The sequence below is a fragment of the Lissotriton vulgaris genome, chromosome 4_1, assembly GCF_964263255.1.
Source record: "Lissotriton vulgaris chromosome 4_1, aLisVul1.2, whole genome shotgun sequence".
NCBI lineage: Eukaryota > Metazoa > Chordata > Amphibia > Caudata > Salamandridae > Lissotriton > Lissotriton vulgaris.
In genome coordinates, this window is record NC_141691.1 from 991,222,174 (window position 1) to 991,240,680 (window position 18,507).

The 18,507-nt window shown below is 47.1% G+C and overlaps 1 protein-coding gene across 1 annotated transcript in view; it reads left to right on the forward strand.

Moving 5' to 3' along the window:
- Positions 1 to 18,507, forward strand: part of AFG3L2 (AFG3 like matrix AAA peptidase subunit 2) — a 134,284-nt gene that overhangs the window by 70,962 nt on the left and 44,815 nt on the right. The window contains exon 4 of the mRNA XM_086967382.1: positions 16,370 to 16,570. Within this exon, the coding sequence (XP_086823508.1) occupies positions 16,370 to 16,570 (201 nt within the window). The remainder of the gene's footprint in view (positions 1 to 16,369; positions 16,571 to 18,507) is intronic.

Genomic DNA, 18,507 nt, shown 5'->3' on the forward strand with positions numbered 1-18,507 from the left:
GGAATCTAGCTGATGGTTATCAGTTATTGCAATGCACAAGGTGTTGGCAGGAGTTGCTTGTTTTCCATTGCTGATAAAGGTGGAACAGTTAGCCTAATGTTGGCACAAAGAGCCTTCTGCATGACTCTAAAGAGTTTGCTTCCCTGCCCTATGTTGATATCCTCGTAAGTCGCTGCACCATTGCTCTAGGACTTTTGATGTTTACCTCAATGAACATGGCAATCATGCATGTCCACTGAGGGTCTCTTTGTTCACATTGATTGAGACCTTGGAGCTTTGGACTGAGATCAAGGAGGCATGCAACATGCATGAACAGAGAGTGGCTTATTCCCTTTCTACCAGGCTATGGTTGACCAACACTGGTGGCATTATTAATCTATACTAAGGGGTACCTGTACTCCTTGGGTGGCAGTGGCTGTCTGCTTCTTCCTCGTAAAGTCTGTGCAGTCTCTCTCACATTAATTCTTTTTGCCTGTATCCTTTCTAGGACATGTATTCATGAGCAAATGTGTGAGGGTAGATTAATGAGCTACTATTGGTAATGCAAACTGAGCTGGTATCTGTTCTGCTGAACTGTCCAACTTCCCTGTGTACCTTCATAGTCCTTCTAGAAGTTGCTGGGTTTTTGAAAAGGCTCAGGTATTACAAGTGTTTAGCTAAGACTTCTGATGGGATGATACCCTTCCTTTGTGTTGTGTTGTGGTGAGTCCCTACTAGGGATGACACGGACCGGTACCAAGAAACTAGGGAGCATGGCTGGAGGTCTTCATGCACCAATCACACCGTGAAAATGCTGGAAATATGCCCCCGGATGCAAATGTAGAAGACCCCTGATTGGATCTGCCTGTCCATAAAAGTATGGCTTCATCAGCCAGTGGTGTGTTCGACATTCCCCTTGTTTTCTGAGAAAATCACTCAAACTGCTGTGGTTTAAGGCACGGAGATCCAGGAGCGTGGATCCCTTGGATTGTCATTCTCCCTGTCAGACTCAGGATCAGAGTTTGGGCTTGAGAATGTGTCTCTGTGACGGATTGCCTTTGGAAAGGAATTTACCAATTTGACTGAGGGAGCTGGGCTTCAGCTCATCAGGTTGCATCTCAGAAGAGAATGAGCTCTCTGTGAGGATGTCTTGCTTCGCCTATCAGATAATACAGAATCTCCCACACTCTGGCTCAACCCACGGCGAAGCAGGAGACAGAACACAAAACAAACACCTTTAGAAAAGGGTTTTATTTTACAAAATGCAAAGACTCTCTTTTTAGAATAAAGCTTGGGGTTTTATTTTACACAATGCTCTCTAACAGAAAGGCTTTCCCAGATGCACAACATTCAAGTACACAAAGAGATTTATATGTTTGTATGCAAGCAATAATAACACACCTGGTAACCCTAGCTTTATAGTCTCAAAGCTCACACTAGAAGGTTTGAGAAACCTCCCCCCTGCACCAAAGGAGTCTTACTAGGACTGACCAGCTTCCAAGCTAGCATTCCATGGCAGGAAGGAGTGCCCACGTTCCCTCTACAATCTCGCATGTTCCAGCCTTTATCTTGTCGAAGCTCACGAAAGCCTTCCAGAGTACATTAAACAATCTCACAAAAACAATCCTTGAACGTGATTAACCCAAACAACTTGCAAGCGTGGCTATACGCGCAGATAAAGATCAAGCCAGGCAGAGTCAGAATTCAGGATGACATGAGGTCATATCAAAGCCAATAGTAAGAACTTCATAATACTTCCAATGTACAACACAATGCACATTTGTGCACCACTGCTTATAGCATCACATGCTTCATCTCTCAATGTACAACACAGAGCACATTTGTGTACCACTGCTTATAGCACCACATACTTCATCTCTATATGTACAACACAGAGCACATTTGTGCACTACTGCTCATAACAATGCACTTCGAGACCAAAAAGTACAATCCACACCTCACTCTCTCTCTCTCATGCTTTCAAATGCATATCCCACACGTTCTGTTCTTGGCAAGGCTGTTCTACTCCATGGCTGCTCCCACTGAAAGAAAACATGATTACAAGAAATAAACCTTTAAGAAAAGCAAGGCATATGCAGGACACTGTACATTCAGGCTAGGATAAAATAACACACCAAAGTCAATTAAAATAATGGTAGTCAAAGGTCATCACATGTTGTCAGACCATGAGAGTGCCTCTAGCACTACATAGGATTGTGAAGGCACTTGGTGATTTGAAGCACGAGGAGACCCCAGGCAGCTGCTCAAGAAATTAAAAACCTGCTGACCATAAACAACAAGAGAGACAGGGGAAGTTCCTAACTGCCATTGCAAGTGAGACTGATTTCCCCTAAAGCCTCGCTTGCACTGTTGGAGCCTGAGGGTGACTTCAGATACCATCTGCAGCTTTGGAAGTGTACTGTGTTGAACATACCATTTGAACCCCTAGGGCTTGCAAAGTCTCCTGCTTTGTCCTTACTTGTCCTGTATTTAGTAAGCATTGTCCCCGCAGGTGTTCGACTATTAGAAACTCTGATAAAGTGACCTGTGTCCTCTGTGGTACAGACTCCACCCCAGATTCCACCACTTTTTGTATCATCTCTGGTATCTGGATATACTGGCATCCTGACCAGCCACTGCCGTTGGGCACTGCAAGTGACTACTGGACTAGAGGGACTGCAATAACTGTACCAAGACACCAGACACCACCAATGTAAATTGTATTCTGAACATCTATCCCACCTCATATCTTTTAGTAAGCCTTGGACCTTTCTGTCTAGCTAACCTGAGAGTCAAGTGCTGGAGAAGAACATTTGATTGTTCTGGTTTCGGTCCAATAATACTGTGGCCTCAGGGCACCAGTAGACTCTAATTGATGCGGCTAGAGCCCAGTAACTCATGATTACCCTGGTGCCTCAGGAAACTAATCGTCACACTTTATCTAGGAGTGTGGACTCTATCTGAAAGAAACACGTTAGTGTTAGATTCCTTACCTTAGAATATCCCCAGGCGTCAGTCTGGATCCGGAAACTTTTGCGTAGCAGTACCCCTGCGCGTCGGTAGGCGTCGTCTGCAGGCGTCCCCTGCGGCTCCGCGTCCGTCGTCGGCGTCGTGCGCCGTGATGACTTCGCTGGAGTATATAGACGCCGCCTCCGCGCGCTGACGTCAGTTCTTCTTTTTTCCGCGCCAGCAAGCGCAGATCCGAAGAGCAGTACTCCGGTCTTTTGACCAACTTTGTTATAACTTCTATCTCTTTTTGGTGCCTGGTAGGATGCCCGGTTTCAAGAATTGTGACGGGTGTGACCGCACGATGTCGGTCACGGACCATCACCGACTCTGTCTCCGGTGCCTGGGCCCCGAAGACGACGTGGACGCCTGCGTCGACTGCCGGGCTCTCACTAACAAGGCTAGACGGGAGCGGTCCCGCAAGCTGCTTGAGCTCCGGGTGTCAGCCCCGCGTCGGGAGCGGTCTCGGTCCGGCCGGAGGTCCAGGGAGCGTTCGAGGGAGCGGTCGCGGAGCCGCGCCGAGCACTCCGGAAGTCGTCACCATTCGTCGGGCTCATCAGGTAAGAAACACAAGAAGTCGGGGCGTCGTCATCGTACCCCCGACTCCCCCCGACGCTCGCGCGACGCGGCCGGGGGTTCGGCTGAACCCAACTCCGCGGCTCCGCGAGAGTAGCCGGAGCGGCCTGCCCAAGACCCTCCGGTCCCTGGGCATGGTGCGACGCCTGAGGAGATTGAGGCGTTCCTCATGGCCATGAGGGCGCTCAGTTCTCCGACGGGGCCTACGGCGCCTTCGGGCCCAGTGCTACCGTCCGGGGGCCCTGACGGGTCGGGTGTCCCTGGCTCGACGCCATCGGGTGCTTCGGCCCCGGTGCCGCCGACGGCTCCGACCCCGGCGCCGCAAGGGCCTTCGGGGTCGACGCTGGCTGGCCTACCGGCTGGTTCGGCGCCAATTCCATCTGGGTTACCCCCGACGCCGCCCCCGCGCGGCGCCGGTTCTCCTGTGCCGGCTTCGGCCGGCGCCGGGGCGCCGGCTCCGGGCGGCGCCGTCCCCATTCCTTCCCCGACTCCGGACGCGGAGTCGGACCGGCGTCGATCGACGCCGGGCTCGACGCCGATGGGGCCTGTGAACCCCGAGGAGCCGGTCTACATCGTTGACTCAGAGTATGGAGATGATGAAGAGTACGGGGAAGGTTGGGAGGGGTCTGAGGACCCTCTGTCACGTGAGTGCCAGTATGACCCGGACTGGACAGGTGATTTGGGGGATGCCAGTGGTCTGGACGACTCTCCTAACCCTGGTTTTGTCTCTCCTCCTTCCGTGGAGTCGGTGGAGGGTGCTGCATATTCAGTGGTGCTGATGAGGGCTGCCAAGGCCTTACACCTTGAGCTCCCCGTCGCGGCCGTGAGGCCTAACATCCTCACTGAGGTCTTCAAACCGCAGTCATGCCCACAGGAGCCACTGCTGCCGTTTAACGAAGCCTTGTCAGACGTTCTGTTGGGCACGTGGTCCAGGCCCGCTTCAGGTTCGCCTGTTGATCGGAACGTGGCCAGGCGCCACCGTCCTTGTCCGGACGACCCCAAATTCCTGTCCGCCCATCCCACCCCCGAGAGTCTGGTGATCCAGGCCTCTACCTCCCAGACCGCATTCCCGTCGGCCCCGCCCAATCGGGAATCCAAGAGGTATGACCAGTATGGTAAGAAGGTCTTCTCGTCCCTGAGTCTGGGACTGCGGTCTTGCAACACTGCATGCCTCTTGGGCCGCTACACCCACTCTGTGTGGGACACGGTCGCGGAAGTGCTGCCAGAATGCCCCATGGAGGTGCGGGCGAAGCTCGGCAAGGCTGTGGCTGAGGGCCGAGACGCAGCTAAATATTCCATACGGTGTGGTCTTGATACGACCGACTCGCTGGGCAGAGCTATGTCAACGACGGTGGCGATTCGTCGCCACGCCTGGCTGAGATCCGCCAACTTTTCGGCAGACGTCCAAAATACCTTGATGGACATGCCGTTCGATGGCTGTCGCCTCTTTGGTAACAAGGCGGACCACGCGCTGGAACGCTTCAAGGACTCCAGGGTCACGGCCAAGTCCTTGGGTCTTTCGACCCAGCGCCAGCAAACGGGTTCGTTTCGCCCCTTTCGTGGCCAAGGAAGGGGCGCCCCCACACGTGCTGCCAGCCACGCACCGTAACAATCTTTTCAACGCGGTGGCGGCCGTGGAAACCGCCGTGGAGGCGGTCGGGGTCAACGGCGGGGTCAGGCCACACCTCCCCCCGCAGCATCTGCCTCCAAATCCTCCTAGTCCGTGCTTTCGGCCCCATGTGACGCCAGTGGGTGGCAGGGTTCGCCATCACCACGCTCACTGGCGCACAATTACATCGGACAGGTTGGTGCTGCAACTCGTCCGAAGGGGCTACTCCCTCCCCTTCGAGACTGCTCCTCCAGCCATGCCACCGCAGAACCACCGTGTGTCGGGGGACCACTTGACACTTCTGCAGGAGGAAGATACGGCCCTCTTGGCCAAGGGGGCCATCGAGCGCGTTCCTGGGCCAGAAGTAGGGTGTGGTTGCTATTCCCACTACTTTCTGGTACCCAAGAAGGACAAGGGGGACCTACGTCCTATCTTGGATCTAAGGAACGTCAACGGCTTCCTCCGGAAGGAGAAGTTCAAGATGTTGACGTTAGCTCAGGTCTTGGCTGCTCTAGACCCACAAGACTGGATGGTAGCGTTGGACTTGCAGGATGCGTATTTTCACATCCCTGTCCTGCCGGCCCACCGGCGTTACCTGCGGTTCACGGTAGGCCAGGAGCACTTTCAGTTTATCGTGCTCCCCTTCGGCCTTACCAGCGCCCCACGGGTGTTCACAAAGGTGATGGCGGTGGTCGCAGCCCATCTGCGCAGGTTAGGGGTTTCAGTCTTCCCCTACCTAGACGACTGGTTGTTGAAGGCGGGCTCGCCCCAGACAGTCGTCCACCACCTTCAGATGACGGCAGACCTCTTGCACGACCTGGGGTTCTTCATCAATGTGCCGAAATCACACCTGTGTCCCTCTCAAAAGCTCCTTTTCATCGGAGCGGTTCTGGACTCGGCGCAGTTTCGGGTTTATCCTCCGGAACGGCGAGTCCGGGATATACAGGCTTTGATTCCCATCTTTCAGCCGCTATCCCGGGTTTCGGTCAGGTTGACGCTGCGGCTGCTGGGACTGATGGCTTCCTGCATCCTTCTGGTGCATCACGCCCGGTGGCGGATGCGGGCTCTGCAGTGGGACCTGAAGTTTCAGTGGGCCCAGCATCAGGGCAACTTGTCCGACCACGTCTTGATCTCGGAGGGCACTGCGAGACAACTGCAGTGGTGGCTTACGGACCGCGATTGGGTCAGAGGCAGATCCCTCTCCCTTCCCCAACCGGAGCACGTTGTCGTGACGGACGCGTCCCTCCAGGGCTGGGGGGCCACTTGGGAGAGGCAGAGATCAGAGGCATCTGGTCTCCGGCGGAGTCCTGGCTCCATATCAACCTGTTGGAGCTGCGGGCGATTCGTCTAGCACTGAAGGCATTCCTCCCCTTTGTCAACGGGAGTGTAGTGCAGGTGTTCACCGACAACACCACCGCCATGTGGTACTGCAACAAACAGGGCGGAGTGGGGTCGTGGACCCTTTGCCAGGAGGCTCTGCGCCTCTGGCAGTGGCTGGAACGTCAGGGCGTGACTTTGACGGTTCAACACCTGGCAGGCTCTCTGAACGCCAGGGCGGACGAACTCAGCCGTCGGTGCTCGATGGATCACGAATGGCGTCTGAACTCGGACGTGGCGCAAGGCATCTTTCAGCAATGGGGAGAGCCTTGGTTAGATCTATTCGCCACAGAAGAGAACGCGCAATGTCATCAGTTCTGCGCGTTGGAGTTTCCAAGACGGCACTCGCACGGCGACGCCTTTCGGCGCGAGTGGAGTTGCGGTCTGTTTCACGCCTTTCCGCCTATACCACTTCTGCCCAGAGTGCTGAAGAAGATCAGGCGCGACCGGGCCCAAGTTATCCTTGTGGCTCCGGACTGGGCTCGAAGGTACTGGTATCCCGAGCTACTCAGCATGTCAGTCGGTCCCCCGATCTGCCTGACCCTTCAGGAGGACCTTCTGTCGCAGCAGCAGGGGACGGTCCTCCACCCGAACCTGTCCAGTCTCCACTTCCATGCTTGGAGATTGAGCGGCGGCAGTTGAGGCCATTTGACTTGCCTCCTGAAGTCTGTGACGTTATTCTGGCAGCCAGGCGTCCCTCCACTAAGTCGGTATACGCCTGTCGGTGGAACAGATTTGTGGCATGGTGCACAGCAAAGGCTGTGGATCCTCTTTCTGCCCCTCTTTCCGAGGTTCTTCTGTTTCTTCTTTCTCTTGCCCAGCAGGGCTCTGCTCTGGGCACTATCAAGGGCTATCTTTCTGCCCTTTCAGCCTTTCTGAGGCTTCCTGATCAGCCTTCTTTGTTCAAGTCCCCGATTGTAACGAGATTCTTGAAGGGCATCACACACATGTATCCACCTGTTCCGTTTGTGATGCCTCAGTGGGACTTGAACCTGGTTCTAACCTTTCTGATGTGTGCTCCCTTTGAGCCCCTTCATTCTTGTCCTCTTCGTCTCCTGACTTTGAAGACGGCTTTCCTGGTTGCCATCACCTCTGCCAGGAGAGTGAGTGAGCTCCAGGCCCTTTCTGTCCAACCTCCTTTCCTGTCCATTCATCCTGACAAGGTGGTTCTAAGGACTAGACCTTCTTTCCTGCCCAAAGTAGTTTCTGCTTTTCACATCGGGCAGTCCATCACCCTCCCCTCCTTCTTCCCGCCTCCGCATCCTTCAAAGGATGAAGAGCGGCTCCATCGTCTGGACCCAAAACGTGCGCTTTCATTTTATATGGATCGCACACGCCAGTTCCGGGTGGATGACCAACTGTTTGTTGGCTACGTGGGTGCGAAGAAGGGACGGGCGGTGTGTAAACGAACCATCTCTCGGTGGGTCGTTCTGTGCATCAAAGCGTGCTACTCTTTGGCTCGGAAGGAGCCTCCTGTTGGGCTGAGGGCCCATTCCACTCTGGCCACGGCTGCTACTACTGCCCTGGGCCGGGGAGTCCCTCTGCAGGACATTTGCCAGGCGGCTAGGTGGGCCTCGCTGCATACCTTTGCGAGGCACTACTGCCTGGACAGTCAAGTCCGGAGGGATGGCTTCTTTGGCCGTTCTGTCCTCCAGGACTTTCTGGTGTAGGAATGTATTGGTTCGCAGACCCACCACCGGGGTTGGTATTGCTGGGGTATCTATTCTAAGGTAAGGAATCTAACACTAACGTGTTTCTTTCAGATGAACAAGTTACTTACCTTCGGTAACGATATATCTGTAAGAAACATTAGTTAGTGTTAGATTCCTTACCGAACCCACCCATCCTCCCCGTTCTGCGAACTGATACCTAGGGTTAAGGACATCCCTTTCAGGGCCCTAGTTTCAAATGGCACCAGTGTTGGTTCTCTCATGGCTCTGCGTTTTCTGGCGCGGAAAAGCTGTGTACAAAGAACTGACGTCAGCGTGCGGAGGCGGCGTCTATATACTCCAGCGACGTCATCACGGCGCACGACGCCGACGACGGACGCGGAGCCGCAGGGGACGCCTGCAGACGACGCCTACCGACGCGCAGGGGTACTGCTACGCAAAAGTTTCCGGATCCAGACTGACGCCTGGGGATATTCTAAGGTAAGGAATCTAACACTAACTAATGTTTCTTACAGATATATCGTTACCGAAGGTAAGTAACTTGTTCATTAGTGCATTGTGATTAATGGAGAGTGCTGAATACATTCAAGAATGTTATAATGCTTTCTATTTGTGTCATTTGTTTAATGCTTTTCCCATGTTTCTTTTAGCGTGTGCAGGATTTTTTCCTGTCCTCAGTGCTTTGTGTGACAGGCATTTTCTCAATACAATTGGGTAGAATGGCAATCATCTACCCTGTTTTTTTTGGGGTCCTAGATATTATGTCACATTAGTTCTACCTCAATAGAAATTGCCTATGTTTGTGCTGGCAAACCATTCAAAACAATGTTGTCACTTGTGACTTTTCAGTGGATCCCTTCCTGCATAAGTGTTTCTTTTCCTCTGCCACCCAAGACACACCAATCATTTGTGACCAACAGCTCTCATCCAATTTGGTTTTTCCACCCATTAGGCAGTAGGCATAGTTTTGAGTTCCAAATGTGTCACTCAATCCTAACTAAAGTGGTATTTTTTTATGTGTATCACTTTGCCAGTAGTCTAAATGAAACCTCTTCTTCTTCAGCTGTTCATGCCTTTCGGAGAAGTTTTAATTTCCGATTTGTTGACATCGATTCATATTGGGTTTGGCAATGCGACTGATGGGATTGTTGATATCATTCTAACCTTTGGAATGAACTCAACCTGCTCTTTATTGAAGAGGCCCAAATAGGCCAAACTTGTCTGGGTTTGCTTGCGTTCCCATCAGGGGTGGACATGGTCTGGCAGTTTATGCTGGACGGTCCTTTTAGAGCACAACAAAGCCTTACGACTAGAGTGGCTGACTTTGAAGGTGGGGAACCGGGTTCGAGTCTTGGCAACAACGCTAACCGTCCTGTGAATCTGGGCAAGTCACTTAATTTCCCTGTGCCTAACAAAAATGAATGTGTCCATCTGTAATGAAACTGGTGCTCAAGTAAAGCGCTCTCATACCCGGTGTCTTGGGTCTAGTTAACGTTTTATAAAACTCTAAAAAAAAAAAAAAAAAAGTAAAACTGATTTGACTATGGCTGGTCTCCGCAGTGGCATAGTGGACAAAAGAAAAGATGGACTAGAATGTGTCCTAAGTAATTGCCAGTGTCTTAGAATAATCCATGCCTTCTCCTCATCACTGGACAGAAGGCATGAATTATGCCACATGTTGTGGGTTTGTTCCTTTGCCGGTCATAAGCAATAGGGTTAAGAAAACTACTTTAAATATTTTACCATTAGAATCTTTCCCAGCGAAAGAGGGCTTGCTATCTTGTAGCAGTAACTCAGTAGTTTTTACAATGACTCTCTGTGAATGGCTAAACCGGGTAAGGACAAAATAACGTCACCATATTGGCCTTAGATGGAACAGTTTAGCATTTCAAACTTGAGGTGTAGTACTTTGGCAACAATATACTTTGATACAACAACAGGGAGTGGGAGAGAAGAATATCTTGAAATCCTAGAGCTACCCAAACGCTCTCATGACACACTAAATTTAATTCGAATGTATTAGACTAATTAGAAAAATCCAGTTCTTCCAGGGGTCTCCCAGCCTATAGAACTTCGAGTGTTGTGGTAGCTGTGGGTTTGTTATATATAAATAATTTTCATTATATCAGACAGATGCTACTTGTAAAACAAAAGTTAGCCCAATAGCTGTGTCACAGAACGTGGCATTCAAAATGCCATGGTGATCAGTTAATATGTATCTACATGGATTTTAAAGAAGGTATGGCTATTACTGAGGGATATTCAGATCAAAAGTGTCTTTTCTATCGATTTTCAAGATTTTCTCTGTGCTATAGTGCAGCCTATATGAGCCACACAGCCTGACTAAGCTTGTCTATGTTGTCTGTAATCTACTCCTAGCCCTCTTAACTTCAGGGCCTGCTCTCTCTGCCGTGCCCAGAGAAGCAAGGACACTTGACTTCCGCCCTGTTAGTTCTTCTTTTATTAGACATGGTGCGGAAAGTGTGCCACACATCCTTGTTCCCCTTGTGACATCCAGCATACCTCAGGAAGATCAGGGCCTCCAGTCAGTGCAAGGGTTTGAGGTAGAGCAAGAATAGTCGCACACACTCTAAGGGCGTGCTTTAATACCTTGCTAGGCCAGGCAATCGTTTCATCGCCCCCACAGCAACACCCGTACCACACTGCACTGCTTGCTGCGTCTCCACTGCCCATCTCAGTGAGTCTCTCATTCGGCTTCACTCTTCTCATTCTTCCAAATAATGTAATAAACCGAAACAGTATCGATGTTTTAATGACTTTGCAGAGTTTTTTTTTTATATATAGCGCGAACTTGACCCGGACCGAATCGGGTATCAGAGCGCTTTACATAGCACCAGTTACGTTACATGAGGACACACATTAAATTTTGTTAGGCACGGGGAGATTAAGTGATTTGCCCAGGATCACAGGATGTTTGGCGTCGTTACAAAGACTCGAACCCAGATCCGAGGTCGAGTGCCCTAGCCGCTAGACAAATAGTCTTTTTGATGGTGGTCAGTGAGTATAACTGCTCTGGGTTAACTTGCATTTCATAGGCACATAACTCCTCAATAGTGTTGGTATTCAGATATTTAGATTTTTGGTTTAATCATGACTGTGTTTATGAAGATCTAGATATCCAGTAAGACATTGTGCATGGAAGAAGAATATTTAACATTCCCCCAACCCATCATACGTATGGGGCTGTTCCCTGGGGATGGTTAATGCTGAGCCCCACTTACCTTTCATATCCTTTGCCCCTCTTCGATTTTATAGGAATTAGCACTTTATATCACAACTTTATTCACAAGTTCCAAAAATGTTTTGACTTTTCATTTCAGCCAGTTTTTGGGAACTGTTGCCGTAGTAAGATCACTTCCTTGCAATCTAAGCAAAACAACCATGCACTCTCATTAGGCATGTATTTGCCTCTGGACTGCCACAATCTCACTTATTTAAGTCCATAGTGCAATCTTGTTTGATTATGAGTCGCATTTGAATAGCATTCCTGCAGCCGAGAGAACAGCATATTATACATAATGGTTGTAGCCATATTGTTGGCTGATAATGCCTTCTCTCACATTTTAGTGATCTTGCTTTGTTGTCTGTCTTGCTAAGCCGTGCTGTTGCCCTGGAACTAAAGCCACACACTTTCTCGATGTTGTGTTGCAGCATATTCTTAATAATCAAACATGTAGCCAATGAACCACATTTATCCACCCTGTTTTCCATGAGTGCTTCCTCGACCACAGGGTCCGAGTACAATCTAAATCCCCAATGTTTAGCCTTCCCTCTAGTTTATCTCACTTGCAGATTAGTGTTTTGTGTTCCCCACCATTTGTGCGCAAGTGGGCCCTTTTACCACCGCATTGAAAGTCTCCCATTCATGTCTGTTGCTGGCAGGAGCTAGAGCAGAATCACACTGGGTGATGGTCTAATGAAGATAATGGCTTGCATGACATAGTTTTTGCCAAATCTTCGCCAAATAAGATTCCAGTCTGAAGTTGTGCAGTTTAAGGGAAAGCCTGCCCAAAATGTTTCTTTCCTGCTGACTGTAAGCCTATTTCCACAGGCAGTTATTGTACATCGCAGTTTCCCCCTTGCCTGATCTTTAAAGACTTTGAGGGCATGCCTGTTTAGCAGTCTCTCCACTGTAGAAAAAGGCCACAGGCCCTGATATGACTGACGTTGCAAAAGGATGCCAGACTAAAACTCCTGAGGTGAGCCATTTATCTCCAACGCTGATACTTCAAGGTGGTACACTGAGGCACAGTCTTATCAATTCATATTTACTTTCAAGGTTCTTCCACTTTGATGGAGTAATACATACACCCTGGACATTTGGTACAATGCCTGATATTCTGCAGACTTTTCCTTATATGTACGACTTTTGTACCTCCAATGAAGAGGAATTGAAATTCCACTTTTGTGTCTAACAGGTGACCTCTGTAAATCTCCTGTTTATAATGTACAATAATTCTCTGGGAAACCCATCGATTTATATACAAATTGTTGAAATGCTTTTTCTAAAGGGAGTTTTAGGATGAAAGATATCTTAATTTAACCGGGAGCTGCAGGGAGTCAACACTTTTTTATATCTCTGTCTGTAAAAGGTCAAATTTGATCCTGGAAACTCGACCAGCTGTGAACTCCTTGACGAGGTGTGGTATAGGAATATTCTCAACATGAAACTTTCCCTAACTCAGTCTTGGGGGCCCGCTGCTTCCTGTGTGTCTCGAGTGTCCAATGGTGTTAAAGTTCACTGCCTAGCACAATGTGCAAATTTACAGGAAGTCAAATGTGAGCCTACTGGAATCTGTAAGTAGTGTTGTGTGACAATGAGTGCAAAATCTCACTAGATTTCCAATAATCACACTTCCAAAGAAGTTGAGTTGCATGCTTGAGTTCCCTCTAAACTAAGAAAAGCATTTTCTTATTTAATGCCAAGCTCTGATCAATTGACCTACATCGTCGTAACTTCAATGCGCCTTTTGCCTGTCTCAAGACGTGTCTTAACCAATTGTTTCCTTGCAAATTTAAATAATTGTGTTGAGACTGGGAAAGCTTCAACCTTGGAATCCCACTCCAGGCAAAGTGGGACCTACAACTGCAATTGAAGATCGTATACTGCCTTCCTTGGAGTTGTTGTTCACATCCACTCTATTGTGGCTGCCGTCGAAATGTGCACATGATAGGATATAAATGAATGCCCCGAATTTCACCAAGCAAGCATAGGAACTGATCCTAACTTCCACTATTGGATTTTCAGAGAGATTCTTCTTTTGCAATTTTTTTTAATGGGGCCAAACTGCACAACTTTCACATATATTTGCTAGAACACGATAGGACCTGATGGGGCACTTTTTAAATATTCCAATGTGTATCCTTGCTTTTGACAGTGTACAGTGTCCTTATAGGTATGCCATGTACAAATAGTAACTACATACATTGATGCATCCAAAATGTATAAGATGTGCCAAGCAAACCTGATCCTCATCAATGTGCTATGTTTTCATCTACCTCAAAGAAAAGAATCAGAAAATAATGCATTTGTTGGCACAGTTTACTCAAGAAGGCTCTAATAAATCAAAGGTTATGCTGACCACGCTGATTATGTGATTTCAAATGGCCTATCGTGTTGAATCTCATCATTCTGTACTTCAAATTTTCAGGATGCTCGTCAGTCTCATCACTGACTATCATCTTGGAAGGGGCTGGATGGATAACAATAAACACTTATCACACAATCTTATGTCATATACTTATTGTCCGACAGTAATCATGATTACCACTTAGAAGTAATATTCGTATCTATATTTATCACAATTTAATAAGGTGATTACCATATTACTTGAACTACATGGTAATTGACTGGATTTCAGGACCTGCACAGTCACACAAACATCAACTTGTGACCAAGAGCCTGTCATTGATTTTGGGGTGCTGACATACGTCGCTCTGCTGGAGGTCTGGGGCTGTGATTTAGGTCTCACTTTTACAACAATACTACGGATAAGGACTCCAGAGAGCACAGACTACATGTTTGATGGGGCAAGCATAGACTATCAGCCAATCCCACATACAGTTTATTTTCCCTACTACCCCATCACTTGGTACTTCTGGATCAGTGTGGGAGAGACAGTGCTGCACAACTTGAAGAACCTCACAACGTTGAGGGAAAGGTATGCAAGGCTCTGCCCAAATGACATAATTGGAGATCTGTTCCTACTTCTCTAGATCATAAAGTAATCAGGTCCTTTCCAGCTGAGGTAGCTCAGCTGAGAAGGCATTTGGTGGAGATTCAATATATAAGTTTCTCTACGCTTAGTTGTTCTCTTGAAATGCATTCCAAAGCGCACAACAAAAAGAGTTGGAATTTGTAACCAAGCCCATTTGGTGCAAGAGCATCCACTTGTCCGTTTTTTTTGCCATATTTTGGCAACGCCTGCCTTGAAAATAAGTCCAAATATATAGAAGCGGCAGGTTAACCTCTACATTAACATTTTTTGGAATGTCGGCAGTGCTAACTTCCACTTGGAGGACTTAAAATGTACCCAGTGGAGATTGGCCATAGTACTATGGTCCTATGTTGCCTAGCTTGGACTTGTGCTTGACATTTTCAGGTTATCATTTATTTTGGGTTTTTAAGGTGAAAGTTCTCATTAAACAATTGCTGCCATTAGGGGAAAAAGGAAAAAACTAGTTTTTGTGCAAATATTTTCAGAATTCATCTTTTGTTTTTATGGAAGCACTTATAAAAATAGTTACATCTGACCTCACTAAACAGCAAAAAATGAAGGCAACTTAAATTGATGATCTTGAGTTGTTGCCTTTGCAAAAAAAGTGTGACGTTCTTTCAATAAATTCAACAATCCGTCCAGTGCAGGTTGTGTTGGAAATCTGACACATCTCGCATCACTAAATGGAATTACACAATGTCTATTCATGCTAAAAACAAGCAAAGAATATGTTCAATTCTTATGATCATACTTAGCTTACAAAATCATTCTCTGTTATTTTTGTTTATTTCAAAAACAATCCTTGGGCCCTTATTTAGTTGTAATTTCGGCATTAAGGCTGTTTATTAACCTTTTTTTAGAGCAGCATTTTCCATTGTCTTTGCATGTAACTACATCAGATCATCGTCTTTTGTCTCACCGTTATTAAATTTAACTGAATTGTTTTATCCACTTTCTTTAAAATATTCCCATGCATTTAGTCTGACCACCTACTGCTAAAGTTCTGCATACCCACTTCTGAACATAGGATCCTGAGTCAGATCCAGTTTAAGAGTGTGTGTAAGTGGCAGGTTAACCTTGAGGCAAGCCTAAAGTCATCTCTTCAATTTATGATAATGAAAAAGCATATATCTAATGTTTATATTAAGCAGCCATTTTGCATTACTTAGGGCCAAGTGTCAATTGATAAAAAAAGAGTTAAACCTGCTTCCTGGTTTAACTAAGAGATAGTGGAGGGAAAACTGAACTACGCCTCATTAAACGGCTTTGACGGAAGAAATACAATGAAACACATAAGTATAGATTTAAACAAGGTGTTAAGAAATTGAATGTAAAGGCTACTTATTACTTTATCTTAGCCACACCACAGGCACCCTCATTCTTTAAAAATGCCAAGATACTGTGTATCTAGCACCAAGGACCAATAGTAATTGCGTGCGATCTTAATGTTTTATAACTCAGCAATAGCAACTCAAACTAACAATTGTTATTGCTTCTCTAACCAGCAGTTATATTCTAAAAAAGTGATGCAAATCTAATTTCTAAAAAGAAAAAAGTGAAAATGTGTTAATTGTCTTGTAGAAAACCAAGAGCCCTAAAAGGTATCTTAAATAGAGGTTTCTGTCTTCGTGTGCATTCCCAAAACCAAGGGAACTATCTGACTTTGAGATTTGTCCTTAACTTTCCTGGCATTTTTTCTTGTTTTCCATTTTGGACAGCTAGTCATATTTAGCCCATGTAGGTTCAAATATTCTATAGGAAAGTAACAATGCTGATTAATTAGCTCGCACTTTTAAGGCAAATTTTGGTAGCTTCAATATAAACATCTACACACATTTTGTGATAATGTCATCTGAATTTTGATTTACTTCACTTTATGTACTTTACCTGTGTCTGTGTTTATGTGCCTTCAGGTATCAATTATTCCACGTGGCAAGGGATTGGGCTATGCACAGTATTTACCAAGAGAACAGTATCTTTACACCAAAGAGCAGCTGCTTGATCGGATGTGCATGACTTTGGGGGGACGAGTTTCGGAACAAATTTTCTTTGGTAAAATTACAACAGGCGCCCAAGATGACCTAAAAAAAGTAACCCAAAGCGCTTATGCACAGGTAAGCATGTTTGTATGACTGCAGATCTAAGTCTTCCCTGTTATTTGAATGTAAGGTTCAAGAATTAGCATGCCCTGTGGAAAAACTCTTAGACGCCAATGAGCAGCAAGCTCTAGTGGGATTATTTTAGTACAATTTCTGCAAATGTATTTCTGTGTAGGTTTTATCAGCACAAAAATTTCTAGTACTCCTCCATATTTGTAGTAGAAATATAACGTACAAGTCTAAGGACGTATTTGTTTTTAACGTTGCCGCTGAGAGTTTTTCCTCACCAGGTAGATTCTTTCACTGTTGGGAGTTGGTTATAAAACGTATTACTTTAGTCTCATCCTTTAAGTGAAGGTATGGGTTATATGGCAATTAGTGTTCATTCATTACTTTTATTTACACTTCTTCCTGAATATTTGCTATTGGATGTATACCTCTTCCTACAGATTCCTCACCATATGATTATCCATCGGGTGCCAGTTTGGATACAGAATATTCCCCCGCCCCTCTAACCCCATTCCCTTCCAACCAGCAATAACACTCCAGGGTTGCTAGGTAGTGCCAGGCAACTTCAGTTGGAGAACCGCTGCCCCAAATGGGATTACAGGCTATATATGTCAGGGACTGGCACATGGGAGTTGGTTTCTGTTTTGCCGCTCCTCCCCTATGCATATCCTAAGCTCTTTTTCGTTATTTACAGATCACATTTTTCACCGAACTGTACAGCATCTAGACCAAATGTCACCTCTCAAGGTCTCAAGTCTAAATGACACCATCTTGATGTCATTACCAGAACTGTACAACATCTGTATGTAGTATCTGTGTTATATCCACAACCCCTCAGCCTGCGACGTCATCCGTGCACCTAAGGCAAACAGGGAGTGAGAGGCCAAGTTAATTTTTGCAAGGTCCCATTAGGATACTCCATAGTGGTCTCCCTCCCCTCCTTCGGGTAAGCCCACTCACGAAGATCAGTACCCCAAGCAGTACTCTTGTAAAAAATACAAAAAGGCCACAGAAAGTAGAAGTCCTTTTCTTCGTCAAGATACAGGTTCTCTCCCATTCAGAGAATTGGTTGTTCCTTTCATAGATGAGGGTCTCTTACTCATCATTCGAGTCAATATTGGACCTGATAAAGATCGAATAGGAGTTCTTGAACCTTCCCAGGTTGAGGACGTGTCAAAGGCCATGCTTGATATTTTCAGGATGTCTCCACATCCCTCTGAACCACTCTCCAAGAGAGGGACTGATCTCTCATGTCCGAAGGCTTCAATCCAGATACCACCTCACAGCAGATCCATGGACGACATCCAATCCTCCCCCCTGAAGGTCAGCAGTACATGGCTTAGGGACAGCATTTTGAACTTCTCCTGCAGAGTGAAGAGAATTAGGAGTCCCAGGCCAGAATGGATCTAACACCCATAACCTTCTTGGGAACTAAAAAGTAAATGGAATAAAATTATGTGCCACTCTTCTCCAAGAGTACCACTCTATGGACTCTTGTTAAAAGGGGTAAGAATTTCTTTGGGAGCTTTTCCTCACCATTAGAGGATTGCTCATATTTGCTCATTCCTCATATTTGGGGTATGATTTCAGGCTTTCTGATTCGGATTCCAAAGTCAATTCTGTAGGTTCTCCACCTGCTGGGCTGATGCCCATGTGTAGACTATTGTTGCTGCTCACCAGGTAGTGTATGGCAGCGCTTCACTGATGTCTGAGATGACTGGCACTAGCATCTGGGGGAGTCTCTGGGCTCACGTAGAGATCTTCCATTTGGCCTCCTGGACCTACATTGGTGGATGTGCCCTTCGAGTCTGACACTGGATTGTCCAGTCCGTCCTCCACTGTCGAAGGCCTCTGTGGCTTTGAACCTCCATTTGGCAAGACAAACTAAAAGTCTTCTGAATGCATGGCATCTCTCTCTCTCTCTTGTGTCTTCTAACACAGAT